At 50.6% G+C, this 16,622-nt stretch overlaps 1 protein-coding gene across 5 annotated transcripts in view; it reads left to right on the top strand.

The window, feature by feature from the left end:
• The first annotated feature begins 2,255 nt into the window (after positions 1-2,255).
• ZBTB45 (zinc finger and BTB domain containing 45) overlaps positions 2,256-16,622 on the top strand; it is a 95,313-nt gene continuing 80,946 nt past the window's right edge. Inside the window, exons 1-3 of one of the 5 annotated variants that reach the window (XM_032792983.2) lie at positions 2,256-2,322; positions 4,699-6,383; positions 7,438-10,770. In XM_032792983.2, the coding sequence (XP_032648874.1) occupies positions 4,883-6,383; positions 7,438-7,985 (2,049 nt within the window). In that variant the 5' untranslated portion in view covers positions 2,256-2,322; positions 4,699-4,882 and the 3' untranslated portion in view covers positions 7,986-10,770. The other 4 variants (XR_012656765.1, XM_032792982.2, XM_032792980.2 and 1 more) reach the window with 4 other exon arrangements.

Below are 16,622 nucleotides of genomic sequence, written 5' to 3'. Positions count from 1 at the left end.
ACCCCTTCCAGGAGATCCTGCAATTGGTGGGCATCCTTCAAGACCAGGCAGGGGCTCAAGCAAGAGGAGAAGTTTGTGAAGATGAAGCAGCTCTTCCAGCTTGTTCTCAATCTGCAGGAGGTTGCAATAGTGGCTGTAGCTTTAGCCCAAGGCACAGGTCTCCGGGGAGCTGCTCTCAGTCTGGGCCTTGTCCAGAGCAGGGCTTAATTTGTGCCAGAGCTTGCCAGCACTGAGCCCCAGCACCTCTAGGCTTGGACATTCCTAGTCCCGACACCTCTAGGCTTCCTGCATCAGTTATGAATGTAAAAAAATTGTTTGAGCCTCGGAACCTCTTTCATTAAAAATTAAGCACTGAATCCAGCAGGACCGAGACAGGCCTGATCTCATTCTGGTCAGGGCTGATCAACTACCACTTGGGGTGCAGGCTGGGCTTCAAACTGGTGCTGACTTTGCAGCCACGCTGGAGAACTTTTCTACCATATGGCTTGGCTCACATCATCTGGAGCTCAGCCTCAGACAGGTGGTTTTCCAGCTCCTCCTGATTGGTGCCGTAGCAGATAGACTGCAACGGAGCAGCCACTGGTGTGTATGGATTAGCAAGGCTGGGGGATACCTGTGGGTATAGGCGCTGATTCCATGGGTGCTCCGGGATTGGAGCACCCACAGGGAATAATTGGTGGGTGCTCTGCACCCACCGGAAGCACCTCACCCCTCTGCCCCTGCTCACTTCCATCTCTTCCCAAGCGTGCCACGTGCCTGCTTTTTCCCCCTGACTCCCAGCACTTGTACCACGAAACAGCTGTGGGCAGGGAGGGGACAGAGTTGGGGCGGAGACTTTGGGGAAGGGTTGGAATGGGGGCAGGGTAGGGGCGGGAGAGCGTGACCACCGACCGGCGCCGGGAAAAGTTGGCGCCTATGCCTGTGGGGAGAGAGGGGAGGGTGAGCATGATCCTAGGAGACAGAGGAATTATACACCAAACCCAAGCAGGGGTTAATGAGCATGAACTATGCAGTAAGGTGTAACAACCCCAAACTTTCACACTTCCCTGTGCCGTCCCAGAATCACCTCCCCACTCTTGGCTCCACATTCCCCTGTACTCCCAGCCTTACCACTGCACCCTCAGAATCACCCCCTGCCAGCTCTGAGCCCCATCTCCACTCTATACCCCAGAATATCCCTTCTCCCAGCTCCAGGCCCCATCTCCCCCCTTATACCCCCAGAGTCAGCCATCCCTCCTCTGGGCCCCGACTACTCCTGAGTCCCCAGAATCACCCCTTTCCAAACTCTGGGCCCCATCTCTCCCACTGGATCCTCAGAATCATCCCTCCTAGCTCTGGGTTTCATCTCCCCACTGCACCGTCAGATTCACTCCCTCCCAGTTCTGGAATAATAAATACATAAATAAAGTTGTCTGTAAATTTAAATGAAGATACAGAGAATTTATTTCAACAGTTTCTGCAGATGTTTCAAAATTACTTCCACAGAAATTAAATTTCTCTATATTTTTTAAAATCCATGTTTTAAATATTTCTGCGCAATACATGCAAAAATTAATAAACACAAAAAATTATGTCTGTAAATTTACATAGAAATACAGAGAATTTCTCAAAAAATATTAGAATTTTTCAAAATTACTGCCAAAAACTAAATAAATACCTGTAATTTTTTTTTAAAAGTTTAAAATCTTTCTGCAAAAGTAAACCCATAAAAACCAAAAACAATATCTGTAAATGTACATGGGAACGCAGAGAATTTCTTTTAAAATATTTTCAGGTTTTCTTAAAATTGCTGCCCACCCAAAAAAAAAAAAACCCAACCCTGTAATTACAAAAGTATGTTACTTAGTTAATATATTAATTGCAACATTTAGGCCAAAATGATCTTTAAATTTAAACTAAATTGCAGATTGTTTTAAAAAATCTTTTTTTTTTCCAAAAAATAAAATAAATGTTCAAGCCCTTCGGTTTTAGTCGTCGATAATTAGACGCATATTAACCCCCCCACAGCCCAGCCCAGCCCCCCCACTGGAGGAGGCGCGGGGGGGGGGCAGAGAGGAGCTGGGGAATCCACCCCGCTCCCGCCTCACGGGGCGATGAGCCACGCTCTGGAGGTCACACCTAGTGTGGCCGCTCTCTGCTCTGGGAGGCTCTCTATGGTCCCGGCAGTAGCGGCCTGCCGCTCTTCCTCTCCGCTCTAGGCCGCTCGCTCTATGGTCGATAACCGCCAGGACCCGGAAGTGCTCTGCGGGCGGAAACGGGGCGGCGATACGGTTCCGGGTCACGGAGGGAAGGGGTGCGGCGGGTCACGGAGGGCCCGAGGAGGTGAGTGAGGCCCCGCCCCGCCCCCGCGGGCCCCGGCTCCGCCCCGCTCACGGAGCCCTCCCCCGCCCTCAGCCAGGGACCGTCTGTCCCTGGGGCCCCGCCCACCGCGTGCCTAAGCCCCGCCCTCGCCTGGCTCAGCCCCGCCCCTCACTGAGCCGCGCGTTTGTCCGCTTGCACGGGCGAGAGCCAGGCACGCCTGGGTTCTCTCCCCGGCTCTGGGGGCGGGGGCGGGAGCCGGAACCAGAGCCAGGACGCCTGGGTTCTCTCCCCGGCTCTGGGGGCGGGGGCGGGAGCAGGAGCCGGGACGCCTGGGTTCTCTCCCCGGCTCTGGGGGCGGGGGCGGGAGCAGGAGCCGGGACGCCTGGGTTCTCTCCCCGGCTCTGGGGGAGGGGCGGAGCCGGGACGCCTGGGTTCTCTCCCCGGCTCTGGGGGAGGGGTGGAGCCGGGACGCCTGGGTTCTCTCCCCGGCTCTGGGGGCGGGGCGGGAGCCGGGACGCCTGGGTTCTCTCCCCAGCTCTGGGGGCGGGGGCGGGGTTCTCTCCTCGTTCCCCCCTGCATGGAGATGGTGATTCCCGACCCCGGCTGAGAGCCCCTGCCTTATGCCATTTTAGCAAGAAGCTAAGGGAAGGAAGAAAGTTTTAACCCAGTGGTTAGGATACTCATCTGGTATGTGAGAGACTCATGTTCGGTTCCCCCTAAGCACCAGGCTGCAGAGTCAGTCTCACTCTTTCTGGCCCCAGTGACTCTTTAGGCAGAAGAGAGGGCATGCGAGAGAGAGCACACAAGCGTGACTGCATAGTATAGTGGTTAGAGCACTCGCCCGGGTGGTGGAAGACCCAAGATTCAGTTCTCCTGCTCCAATGACACTTTAATTATTATGTAATTATAATTCAACCCCACCCCGTGGTTGCTTTGTGTGAACTCACCTGAGAGGCCCAGTCTGGTTGGCAGCTTCTGAACCTGCTTACCAGATCAGGCCCCACACGTGATTAAGGCAGGCAAACAGCTATCCTCCCCAATCCTTGAGTCACTGAGCTCTAGGCAGGAAAAAGGCATCCGGACACCTGGCACGGTGCTGCTGTGTGCGTCCCTAGAGGGAGAAACAATAGGCACCTAGGCGCTGTGTGAGTTTAGACATCATAGGGTTTGCTGGGAGAGGGGGAGTTTGTTGCAGTGATGCTGAAACCAGGACCTCGGCACCTAAAATAGGAACTTTGGCACCTAACTGTTGTGCCTTCAGGCCTTACCCTCTCTGAGCCTTACTTATCCCATCTTTAAAATGGGAATATTGACACTTTGTAAAATGCTTTGAGATCTGTGGATGAGCAGTTCCATAGAAGAGCTCTGTGTAGCTTGTAAGCTTGTCTCTCACCAACAGAAGTTGGTCCAATAAAGGATGTTACCTCACCCGCCTTGCCTCTCGTATGTAAGAGCTAGGTGGTGTTATCTACAGCGGAAGAAGGATTATCTGTGCGGGAAAGTTTTACCAGTTAAACTGGCTTAATTGTACTAGAATATTTAAACTTCTACTGTGATACTGGTATAAGTCCCATGGGGATGCTCTGATTCTGGTGTACAAGTGCTTCCTTTTGGTTAACTTAAACCCCTTCCAAAGCAACATAAACTAACCGCAAACCAGGCCTTCTCACATTGACACCTGCAGTGCTTTGCTTGCATAATATTAATACCTCCCTTTTATCTACTGTTTTTAACCCGGTCTCAAAGCACTTTACAAAGGAAGTCAGTATCATTATCCCCCATCTGTGGCTGGGGGTGGGGGGAATTGTCATGCCCAAGGTGACCCAGCAGGGCAGAGCCGGGAATAGAACGCAGGTGTCCTGAGTCCCAATGTCTCTCCCCTAGACCCCGCAGCCCGCTTTACCAGCAAGGCACTCCTAGCGTGGGTGCAGCATATCCCAGCCAAACTGTGCTGGTCTATATCAGACGAGCGTCCACCCAGAGAGTTAGATCAGTAAAACTCTAGCCCTTCAAACTCCCACCTGAGCCCATAGCAGTGTAACTAAGCTAAGGGTTGATACTGGAACTAGCCACCCCCTACCCAGCACTCACTCCAGGCGTAGCCCTTTCAGATCCCTCTCCTTTCTACACCTTGCTCACCCCTTCCCACAACCACCCTTGCTCTTCCAACGCTCCTGTCCGTGCTTCGTGTCAGCTGAGGGCAGGAGTGGCCCCGTAAGAAGGAGAAGCGCTTAGGGTGGTAGGCAGAGAGTGGGGCTGCTTGGGCTAGAGGCAGCTGTGCTATTTAGATTCATGGAGTTTAAGGCCGGAAGTGACCCCAGATCATCTAGTCTGATATCACAAGGCACTGACAACCACCAGCAGCTGATGTTCCTTGTCTCTTTCTTTGTGTTTCAGGTTTTGCATGAAGTACGTCCCCACAGCCCTGCTCAAAGCAGCATCTCATGACGTTTCCACTTCCCCAGACTGCTCCACATGGCACTGATGCATACCCAGCCCTCTGGTGAGCCCTGAGCGCTCCCCCGACCTTTGGCACGGAGATACTTACCCCCCACCCCACTCTGCCTAGAACGAAGCAGCCATGGCTGAGGCCGTCCATTACATCCACCTGCAGAACTTCAGCAAGTCCCTGCTGGAGACGCTGAACGCGCAGCGCCTGGGCGGGCACTTCTGTGACGTGACCGTGCACATCCACGAGGCCACTCTGCGGGCCCACCGGTGCGTGCTGGCCGCCGGCAGTCCCTTCTTCCACGACAAGCTGCTGCTGGGCTACTCGGAGATCGAAGTGCCTGCTGTGGTGCCCAGCCAGGTGGTGCAGCAGCTGGTGGAGTTCATGTACAGCGGCTCCCTGGTGGTGGCCCAGTCCGAGGCCTTGCAGATCCTGACAGCTGCCTCTATTCTCCAGATCAAGACGGTCATCGATGAGTGCACCCAGATCATCTCCCAGAGCCGCAGCCCCAAGCCGCCCACCGCTGCCCCATCTGTGCCTCTCACCGTTCCCAGGCCGCTGGCCGTTAAGCCCCAGGAACAAATCAAGGAGAGCCCAGGCGCTGTCGGTCTCCCAGCCTCCCGGCCCAGTGAGATGGAGCCCCCCAGCACTGCCCAGCTGGAGGCCCCCAAGCTGCTGTGTGCCTCGGAGGTGCGATACAAGCTCCGTGACCTGCTCTCCTCCCAGCAGAGGCAGCTGGGGGAAGCCAGGGAGAGGGCAGCATCCGAGGGGGAACTGGCAGCTGCCGGCAGCGACGGTGAGGGGCCCTATGGTGGGCTGCACCCAACCGAGGCTCAGCCCAGCTGCCACAGCCGCAAGCAGCGCCAGCCAGTGCGGCTTCAGCTTTCCGATGCCTTGCCTGTCATCATCAAGGACGAGGAGGAGGAAGAGGAAGACGAGGAGGAGGAGGAGGGCGGGGGAAAGCTGAGCTGCTTTGGGGAATGTAGCGGGGGAGACTTCTCCAGCTGCAGCGAGACCAAAGACACTGGGGGCGGGAGTGGCGGAAGTGGGGCGGGCAGGAAGGACGGCGTCCAGCTAGACTACCCCGCCGTGGAGGGGCAGGATTTCTTTGGCGGGCAGGACGTCTTCTCCGAGTCCTTCATCCCGGCCTGGCAGAGCGAGGAGGGCGGCCAGGGGGCAGCCCGGGAGGGCGAGAAGTTCCACACCGATTGCAGCCTGGAGGCCTCCAACATGAGGACGCTGGCTGGAGACTTCAAGCCAGCTCCGGCCAGCTTCCCGGCCCAGGCGCCCGAGCCCCGCGGCCTGGCGTTCATCTCCTCCCTCGGCATCCAGCGGGAGCTGAAAGCCGAGGTGAGCGCCGCCGGACCCGGCACCACCACCACCACCAGCATCTTCCAGTTCCACCTGCCGCAGCCCGGCGTGGCCCAGAGCTTCTACAGCGTCCAGCAGGAGGTCGGCGCTGCCAACATGGTACAGGTCAGCCCCGGCACCATGGTGTCAGGCTCCCTGCACGGCGAGCAGGCCCAGCGCCCGGGGCCTTCCCGCTGCTCCGAGCCCTCCTACCAGTGCAGCCACTGCCAGAAGACCTTCAGCTCCCGCAAGAACTATACCAAGCACATGTTCATCCACTCAGGTGAGGGGGCGAGTGGGCATGGGGCGCTGGGGACACATACCCTTTGCTCCCTCCCCGGCTGATATAAGCCGCAGGGTGAATTCTCTCTCTGTGATTGGCTGGAAGAGCCTCAGCAGGGGTGGCAACAGAGGCTCAGCCTCGGAACAGCCTCCTGTTCTCCCGCTCTGGGTGGTGCTGGGGCACTCATGGAGAGCGACTGTGATGACCGCCCTCGCGGTTGACATCCCCAGAGTTGAACCAGGGGCCTTCTAAGCTGGGGTCACATGGTGCAGTGAAGGAGAGCGTTCAATCACTGTGTGTGCGGAAGAAGCAGAGGGCTTTTGCTATCTGATCTGGATCACCTTGGTGACTCTCCACCACTCTGTCCCATTTGGCTGAGGGTCTCTGCCCCAGGTTCTCCCCTCTGGCCAGGGCTCTGCGCTGTCCCCTCCTGGAGAGTCTGCCCCAGCAGTGAGACGATCCCCACCTGCATCCCCTATGGCTGAGAGCCAGTCTGCCCTTGGCCAGAGCACACTGACCACCTCTCGTTCACCCCAGCTGAGGTCACACACAGCTGTGTAGAAAGGCGATCTCCCCTCCCTTCTCCAGGACAGCAGGCCTATGGAATTGGGATGGCCAGCGTGAGTGAAGGGTCTCCCCAGAGCTGTAGAGAGAGGGACCCATCTGCCCCCAGGGAGGAAATCCACCTATATACAGAGGCCAGTTTCCAGTGTATGGTCCATTTCTTCCCCAGAAGCTGTCAGCTAGGAAGCTGGGATTTGAGGGGTGGGGGGCAGTGTGTCAGGACTGGGGATGAGCCCTAGGAAGCCAGGACGGAGGTGGGAGGATCAAGGCCAGGGTGGGATGCGAGGGCTGGGGCTCTGCCCTAGAAATCTAGGACCAAGAGGTGTCAGGTCCAGTGCTGTGCCCTAGAAAGCCAGAATCAGGGGGTGTCAGGGCTGGGGCTGAGCCAGGGGTAGCTGGGAAGCTGATCCGCTGCAGATGATGTGGTCTGGGCTCACTGACCCCGGAGCTCCCTTCCAGTCCTACATCCTCCTGTGCTGCTGTCTTGCAGGCGAGAAGCCTCACCAGTGCAGCATCTGCTGGCGCTCCTTCTCGCTGCGGGACTACCTGCTGAAGCACATGGTGACGCACACGGGCGTGCGGGCCTTCCAGTGCTCCATCTGCTGCAAGCGCTTCACCCAGAAGAGCTCCCTCAATGTGCACATGCGCACGCATCGCCCCGAGCGCTTCCAGTGCTGTATCTGCAACAAGTACTTCTCCCACCGCACCCTGCTCGAGCGCCATGTGGCCACCCACACAGCTTGGAAAGCCGGCGAGCCCGACGTGGCTGGGGGCTCCTGGAAGGAGAAGCCTGACCCGGGAGAGGGCGCCAGCGTCGCCGCCTGGAAAGGAGACCCAGCTGCCGAGGGCGCCATGGCAGCGTGGAAAGGGGACCCGGGCGGGGAAGGCACCATGGTGGCGTGGAAGGGGGACCCAGGTGGTGAAGGCACCATCACGGCCTGGAAGGGAGACTCTGGTGCAGAGGGGGCTCTCCCCACCCAGCCTGCGTGGAAAGGGGACCCTGCTGGAGATGGCACCATGCCAGCCCACACGGCCTAAGAGAGGGGCCTGGCTGGAGTGGGCACAGGTAAAGAGGGGACCAAAGTGAGCCCATCTCAGCCCAGCCAGCCTGGAAAGGGTCCCAGGCCCAGCACAACCCGTGTGCCCTGGAAAGAGAAGCCACTCAGCTCAGAGAGACATCGGGTACCAGTTACTTTCCTGATGCTCCCCACCCCAGCTGGTATGACGTGCACTCAGGACCGACTGGCTTGGGCAAGTCCCGTTTTGATCTCCAAGGTGAGTTCTCTCTGTGGGCTCAACTCCCTTCTGAGCCTCTCAGTGGGCCATGCCCTGTGGACACTCCCTCCCCCCAGTCACACCCGGTTGGGAGTGGTACCGTCACCTCTGGCAGACCATCTCTGAGCCAGGTGACATCATGGGTAGAAACCAACGGAAATCCTAGCAGTGACCAAAGAGTCTGGCTCCCTGGGGAAGGGACAGAAAGGAACTGCACAGCCGTGGAGCCCCTAAACCTTCCTTTGTGAGCAGTTGTTCCTCCATCTTCAGGGGTTCAGGGGTGGATCAGAGATCTAGCTACTCGCTGGCTACAGAATCCCTCACTTGCCATCGGCGTTCTCCAGCAGCCCTCGTCATTGCAAAGAGGAACTTCCCGATGTCTGCCTGAGTCTGCGGACAACCTGAAACAGGCCTTGGGAGAGGCGCATGCTACCCCTTTGGTTATTAACCCTGAAACTTAACAATGACCCTTTAAATGTCGGCATCACTAACTGCTGCTCTCCCAGTAGTTTTAGCAGCAACATCCAGCTAACGTATTTGTTCCACGATGCCAAACAATTCCCCAGTTCTCAAATCTCCCCACTCACTCCCCCATCGCCCTCTGAGAACGTGTATAAGACAGGCTTTGAAGAGCAGTGGGGCACAGAAAATTTAAGGGCAGAGTAACTAGAGTTCAATATAAAATAAATAACACACTGACAAGGCACTGATTGCGCTGATGAAGGGGTTGCCAGCAGCTGGTGAACCCCTCCTTCTGTCTAAATATATTGCACCCATAAGTCATAGCTGAGAACACTTAAATGGAAGGAGATTAGAGAGCAGAAGTGGGTGACATTTTTTAACCGAACCTTTTTTCAATGTCAAATGCAGATTTGGCAATGCCGAAAAGTTTCACAAATTTGTGTTGGTTTTGCCAAATGGTTTTGAGGGGAAAAAAATTAAAAATAACATTCTGAAGAAATCAAAATGTTTCATTCGGACTTTTCTGGGGGGGGAAATGGTTTTGGTTTTTCAATTTGAAATCTCGAATTTTATTTTTTTTAAATAAAAATGCTCAAAACAAAATATATCCCTTTTTTTGGTTCAAAATGACTTGTTTCAGAATTTCCTTTTATTTTAAAAAAAAGGTCACGTTTAAAAATGCTCAAAATCAAGCCAAAATATTTAGATATTTTGTTTCAAAATTACTTTGTGTTTAGAAAGATCCTTTAATTTTACTTTTTCAAAGTAAATAAAGGTTTAAAATACTCAAAATCAAAATGTTTCAACCCCAAATGAATTTTTTTTACTTTGATTTGCTGAAAATTTTCCTTTTCAGTCCAACCCGAAATGATTTTTTTTCCCAATTTTTAAAATTGCCAAGGAACCAAAAAGACCTGTTCTTAATCCCACAAGACTAAAAAGTCACTTTCTTCTGTTTTCCCAGTGTCCTTTCATTCATGCATTCTCCTGCTGATGGAGCATAGAGTGAACACATTGGATCACCCATTTCCAAAGAGCCCAGCCTCCTGCCAATGTTGTGGCATGCTGTATATTAAGGCTGAGGTGGGCAAGGTTGTAAGCCATGACCTGCCTCCAGCATGTGTGAGGCTGATCATGAGGTCTTCCCCATCTAGCTTTTGTTGGATCGTGCATAAAGCTGGTTGGCTGGTATTGACTCTGATGTACTGAGCAGATGGCCAAGCCACCTGAGTCACTTGGGAAGATATTGGAGGCTGGCTGGGCTCAACACTTGACACCTTCGTTCATAATGTGATAAAACCATCATATGTCTTCAATACCCAGCATCCCCTCTGCAGTAATCAGCAGTTCTGTGGCTGATCCATTTCAGTTCTGTTGTGTTGTTCATGCACTGCTCCAGGCAGAGAGACCTTGGCCGGACCTGAACTTTCCCAGCTCCTGGGGCAAAGATCTCACATACCTATATTCTGCCTCAGTCACTACAAGAGGACGTTGACCGGGACACAACAGTTTAGGGTGCTGCTGATTGGGGTCTGGGAACGAGCTCCCTCTACTACGGAAATCCTAGGGGAACCCCCACTTAGCATCACAGAGGTCTAGACCAGAAGGGACCATTAGATCATCTGTCTAACCTTCTCTATAGCTAGGCTTGGCAGAATTCAATTTTAATTTTTCTATAATTTCGATGGATAATATCAATGTTTATTTTAAGCATTTTTTTTTCAATTTTTATCAATTTACATTTTTACAGGTGCACAAAATTATGGGGTTTAAGTATTTTTTTCCCTTGATTTTTATCAGTTTAAGTTTTCGTAGTTGCTAGAAATTGGGGGGCAGAGACAATCATTAATAACCATAGACATTGAGATTAAAAGGTAAAGCTTTTTAACCATGAAAATGCAAATCGTCGCCATCATACGTCAAATGTACAAACTAAACAGCCTTAAGTCAAACTTACGGAGTTCTCAAGCAGCATTTGTCTTACTTTGCCTAGCTGTGAATTTCAGTTATTATCGATAGAAATATTTTATCTTCAGTTTGTGGTTGTCTGGTGAAATAGATGTTCATTGATGTTGACTGATAAAAATCGAATCCTTCCAAGCCTACGTATAGCACCAGCCACAACCACCACCCAGAATCCTATACCTGAGAGCCAGAGAGTCACTTTCTGAACCCTGTGTGGGCCTAGCTAGTAGCAAACTCTGGGGGAAAGAGGACATGCCCAGCCATGGGGACTGGAGAGGCCCCACCAGTTCAGGGGCAAGAGATTGGAGTCAGCTGCAGAGAAGGAATGGATCCCACCCCTGTTTGGTGTGGGACATAATCTGGGCTTATTGAGCTCATTGCTGTCTCTGGCCATGTGGCATACTGAGGTACAGCGGAGCTTTTTCCATGACTTTGGGTATGTCTTCGCTACACTGTTAACCCCAGTGATTAGCACCCATGTTAAGCTAGCCCAGGAGCGAGCATCCTCACAGCAAAGCCCTGTGCCCATGTTACTGTTTCTTCATACACACTCTAGGATTCTTTCCCTATCAGTTGTGGAAGAACTCATCTGTCCTTCAGGGAAAGGCGTTGAAGGAGATCAGTGCTCAAGTGATGGAGAATCCATCACCATCCTTGGGAAATTGTTCCAATGGTTAATTACCATCACTGTCAAAAATTTATTTCGAGTCTGAATTTGTCTAGTTTCAACTTCTAGCCATTGGATCGTGTTAGATCTTTCTCTGCTGGATTGAAGAGCCTGTTATTAAATATTTCTTCCCCATGTAGGTACTTATAGATGAGATAAAGGCACCCCTGAACCTTCTCTTTGTAAAGCTAATTAGCTTGAGCTCTTTGAGTCTATCACTGTAGGGCATGTTTGCTAATCCTTTAATCAGTTGTGATGCTCTTCTCTGAACCCTCCAATTAATCAACATATTTGCTGAGGACTGAGGGTGAACTGTAATGAAGACCGCCCCTCTTCGTGTCCCATGTACCCCACTTGAGATCAGGGGAGGCGTTTCTATTAACAGGCTCTAGATTTTAGCATTGGGCGTGGACCTGGAGATGAGGTGTTCTCCAGCTCCATTGGAGCCCATGTCTGCTGGGTTTGGCTATGTTGGATGGGGGGTGGGTGAGTGCCCCAGTTGGTTCAGGGAGTTAAAAGTGTGAGCCTGAAGTTGGCTGTGGATATGGACCATTCAGCTAGCTGCAGCACGCTGCATGCAGGAGGCTTTCCCAGCAGCAGGGAATGACCCTGCAACCTGCAGGGTTCTGATTGATTCCTTCATGTCCATCCTCTGCTCTCCCAATTCACACGTGCTTCCTGGGCACCGGGTCGGGACATGCCACAGGCTGTTCTGTGGGGCTGAAGAGAGTCAGGATGGTTGAATGTCAGGATCTGAGCTCACATTGTCAGTCAGAGCAGTCTAGACTCTGACGGGGGGCTCGGTGGTCGCAAGTCATAGACTTTAAGGCCAGAAGGGATTATTGTGATCGTCTAGTCACAGAACCTCACCCACCCACTTCTGTAACAGACCCCTAGCCTCTGGCTGAGTTACCGAAGTCTCCAGATCATGATTTTAAAATTTCAAGCTACAGAGAATCCACCATTTATACTAGTTTAACCCTGAAAGTGACCAGTGCCCCACGCTACCGAGGAAGGTGAAAACCCCCCAGGGTCTCTGCCAATCTGACCTTGGGGGAAATTCCATCCCAACCCCAAATATGCCAATCAGTTGGTCCTTGAGCATATGGGCAAGACCCACCAGCCAGACACCTGGGAATGAATTCTCTGTAGTAAGTTAGAGCCCAACACCTCTTGTGTCCCATCTCTGGCCATTGGAGATATTTGCTGCTCTCATTTGCATTTGGGCCAGATGTCACAGGCAATCTCATCACACCATCCCCCGCATAAACTTCTCTAGCTTGAAGCCAGTTATGTTTTCAGCCCTCACCACTCCTCTAGGGAGGCTGTTCCAGAACTTCATTCCTCTGATAGAAACCATCTAATTTCAAGCCTAAATGGGTTGTTGGCCAGTTTATATCCATTTGTGCTTGTTCCTGCATTGGGGAATAGTCCTCTCCCTCCCTGGTGTTTATCCCTCTGATGTAGTTATAAAGAGCAATCGTATCTCCCCTCAGCCTGCATTTGGTTATGCTAAACAAGCCAAGCTCCTTAAGTCTCCTGTCCTAAAGTAGGTTCTCTATTCCTCAGATCATCCTCTGCACCTGCTCTAGTTTGAATTCATCTTTCTGAAACATGGGAGACCAAAACCGCACACAGTATTCCAGGTGAGGTCTCACCAGTGCCCTGTACAATGGTACTAACACTTCCCTAGTTCTACTGGAAATATCTCACCTGATGCATCCTAGAATTGCATTACCCTTTTTCAGCAATTTAAACCAATTAGGTTTTGCAGTGCTGAGCACAGCAATACCTACGTATGTCTAAAAATCTGCATTTAAGTGTCTTTTACACACCCTTAAGCCCTTATCTACACACAAAAGTAGTACCTCTTACGCAGAGTGTTCCTATGCTTTCCTTCTGCCTGGGCATCCCGTGACTGACTGTTATGGGAGTGTCATTTTCATGACATATTGCTGAAGAGTTGCTTTCATAGTGGCAGTGCACATCTCCTCTCCAGGGCTGGTGTAATGAAAGCACTATAAAGGTTCTTGTACCCACACCGAAAGGGGAATAAGCTGTAATGGTATAATGAACCTTTATACCAGTATAACTGCATGCACACCAGGGGTTGTACGGGGATCGCTATTTCAGTTTAAAAAACTCACACCCTCCCTCCCCTCCACCCAACTGACATAATTTTTAGTGGCGGGACAAGGTGCTTGAGGTAATATCTTTGATTAAACCAACTTCTGTTGGTGAGAGAGACAAGCTTTCAAGCTTAGGGCAGGTCTGCACTACAGGGTTAAGTCAACCTAAGTTACGCAACTCTGGCTATGTCCTGTAGCTTAGGTCGACTGACTGCGGTGTCTACACTGCACTGGGTCAATGGGAGAAACTCTCCTGTCGACATACTTCACACTTCTCATTCTGGTGGAGTACCGGAGTCAACAGGAGAGTGATCTGCAGTCGATTTAGTGGGTCTTCACTGTCATTGCCATAGTGTTGATCCTCAGTAAGCGTAGACATACCCTTTCACAGAGCTGTTTAGATCATCTGCTCTTTCACCAACGTCCCATAAAAGCTATTACATCATCCACCTTGTTTCTCTCATACTCTAGCGCCAACACGGCTACAGCAATACTGCAGACAATATTTTTTACTAGCACAAATTCTGGCTGTAGGCCTGGTTCAAGCCACATGGGCACTTTAGAAAATATTACCCTGTTAGGGCTTGGTTGAAAAATTCCCAAACTGCATTTTTGACAGAATTATTGTCTCCCTGTGGAAAGAGTCAGATTTCCTCAACAATTTTTGGTTGTGGGTTATTTTTTGTGGGGGGGGTTTTGGGGTTTTTTTTTTGTGTGTTGTATTTTTGTTGTTTTTGTTTTGTTGCTGGAAAATGTTTCAGTTTTTGGGCAAAAATCTTTCAACAAAAACCTTCACAATGCTCCACTGGAGAACAAAACTCCATTTTCCAACTGGACAAGACATTCTGATATTGATTTAAATGAGGCTTATTTGGGGTTAGTTTAATTCAGTTAAGAATCAGCCTAACCTAAACTTAATGATTAAAGGAGTGGAAAACTGGTTGTGTAGTAATAGACTCATGGAGCTTAATCTGTTTAGTTTAACAAAGAGAAGGTTAAGAGGTGACAAGTATCCCAGTCTTTAAGTACCTGCATGGGGAACAAATATTTGACAATGGGTTCTTCAGTCTAGCAGACAAGGTCTAAGAAGATCCAGTGGCTGGCAGTTGAACAAATTCAGACAGGAAATTTTAACAGTGAGGGGAATTAATCATTGGAACAGTTTACCAGGAGTTGTGATAGCTTGTCCATCAGTGCAATTATTAACTCAAAATTTAATGTTTTGTTTGTTTTGTTTTTTAATCAATCTAGATCAACAGAATTATTTGGGGGACAGTCTCTGGCCTGTGTCATACAGGAGGTCAGACTAGCTGATCACAGTGGTCCACTGTGGCTTTGGAATCTTTGACTCTATAATCTGCAATAAGATGCTCCGAAACTGGCTTTGCCCCGGTTTAAAAATCATCCTTTTAGTTATTCCTAGATTTGGGGGCCAGAAGTGACCACTGTGATCATCCAGTCTGACCTCCAGTGTAACACAGGCCAGAGAACTGTCCCCAAATAATTCCTGTTTGAACTAGAGCAGATTTTGAAGAAAAACATCCACTCTTGATTTTAAAATGGCCACCATGACCCATGACCGCTGGTGGGAACTTCCCGGGGGCCATTATAACCACCACTGGGAGTGTAACTGCAACTGAAGTTATGCAACTCAGAGTAGTCTAGTAAATAAAGCACTGGATGCTGGTGGTTAGGAAAGGGAGGGGATGGACTAGATGACCTCTCAAAGTCCCTTCCAGCCCGACATTTCTGTGATTCTGTGGGAGTGGTGTGTTGGCAGCGGGAGGTTTTGAATGGGAAGTGTAGATCGTAAAACTTCACAGACAGTAATGTTACGTCTACACCACAAATAAAGACCCAGTGCAGCCTTGGGTCAACTGACTCAGGATCACGGGGATCATGCTACTTGGCTAAAAGTAGCAGTGTAGACATTCAGGCTCTAGCCTGAAACCTTAGGAGCAGAGTATGTCTCCGATCCCAGGCTCCAGCCCAAGATTGAATGTCTACACTGCTATTTTTAGCCCCATAGCACAAGCCTGGCTAAGTTGACCTTGTCTCTGAGACTTGCTGCCATGTTTTTATTTTTGTTTGTTTGTTTTGTGTGGTGTAGACATTCAATTATTCAATTATGACCTGAACATTTAGGGTAAGAATTCCCAGCACAGAGTTATGCTCAACCAAGCACAGAACAGAATCTCACTTTCAGTCAAACCAGCTGGAATGTTGACTGTTAACAGCTCGTGAACCTCAGGCCAAGAGTAATTGCCGATAATGGCCAATACGTTGAATCATGAATGCATTTGAGAAAAACTGTCACGTGCTCATACATTAAAGCTGGAGGGGCCCATTTTGATCATCTAGAGAACTTCACCCAGTAATTCCTGCACTGTGCCTAACCATTTGGCAGGGTATATCATTTAGAAAAAGACATCCAATTCTGATGGGAAGTCTACAAATCCCTTGGTAATCTGTTCCATGGGCTCAGGACCATCGCCTTGAAAAACTTGCATCGTCTTTCCAGTTTGAATTTTTCTAGCTTCCATCCTCCAGCCACTGGATTGCCTTAGGCCATTGTCGGCCAGGCTAAAGTTTCAAAGCAGAAGACTAAGCTGATTTACCCCAGCTGAGAATATGGCCCTAAATGCATCAGTAGTGTCTTGACACTGCGTTTGTACATGGACAATTGGCGATTGGAAAAAGGCAAAATTCACTGAGCCCGTTATGTGCTCCAAACCTTTTGCCTGGCTCTGTTCTTGTTAGCCATGAGTAAGCTGGATTCCACTGTGGCTTATGCCTCATCAGTACAACCATGAGCTGTCACAATTGGTGATACATTAAAAGCATTACAAAAAAAAAATCTTTAAGCAGATCTTAGCTAAAGTTGTTGATAACCACACACATTCAAATTAGAAATAAGGCACAATTTTTTTTAACAGTGAGGGTAATTGACCACTGGAGCAAAGTACCCAGGGAAGTGATGGATTCTCCGTCTCTTCAGATTTTCAAGTTCAGACTGGATTCATAGCTCCTAAGGTGAGAAGGAACCACTGTGACCATCTAGTTTAACCTCCTGCATAGCATTGGCCAGAGAACTGCCCCCAAATAATTGGATGTTTTTCTAAAAGCTCTGCTCTAGGAATTATTTTGGGGCCATTCTCTGGCCTGTGTTATACAGGA

The sequence above is a fragment of the Chelonoidis abingdonii genome, chromosome 11 (genome assembly GCF_003597395.2).
Source record: "Chelonoidis abingdonii isolate Lonesome George chromosome 11, CheloAbing_2.0, whole genome shotgun sequence".
Taxonomy (NCBI): Eukaryota; Metazoa; Chordata; order Testudines; family Testudinidae; genus Chelonoidis; species Chelonoidis abingdonii.
This window is presented reverse-complemented; position numbering and strand designations above follow the sequence as displayed.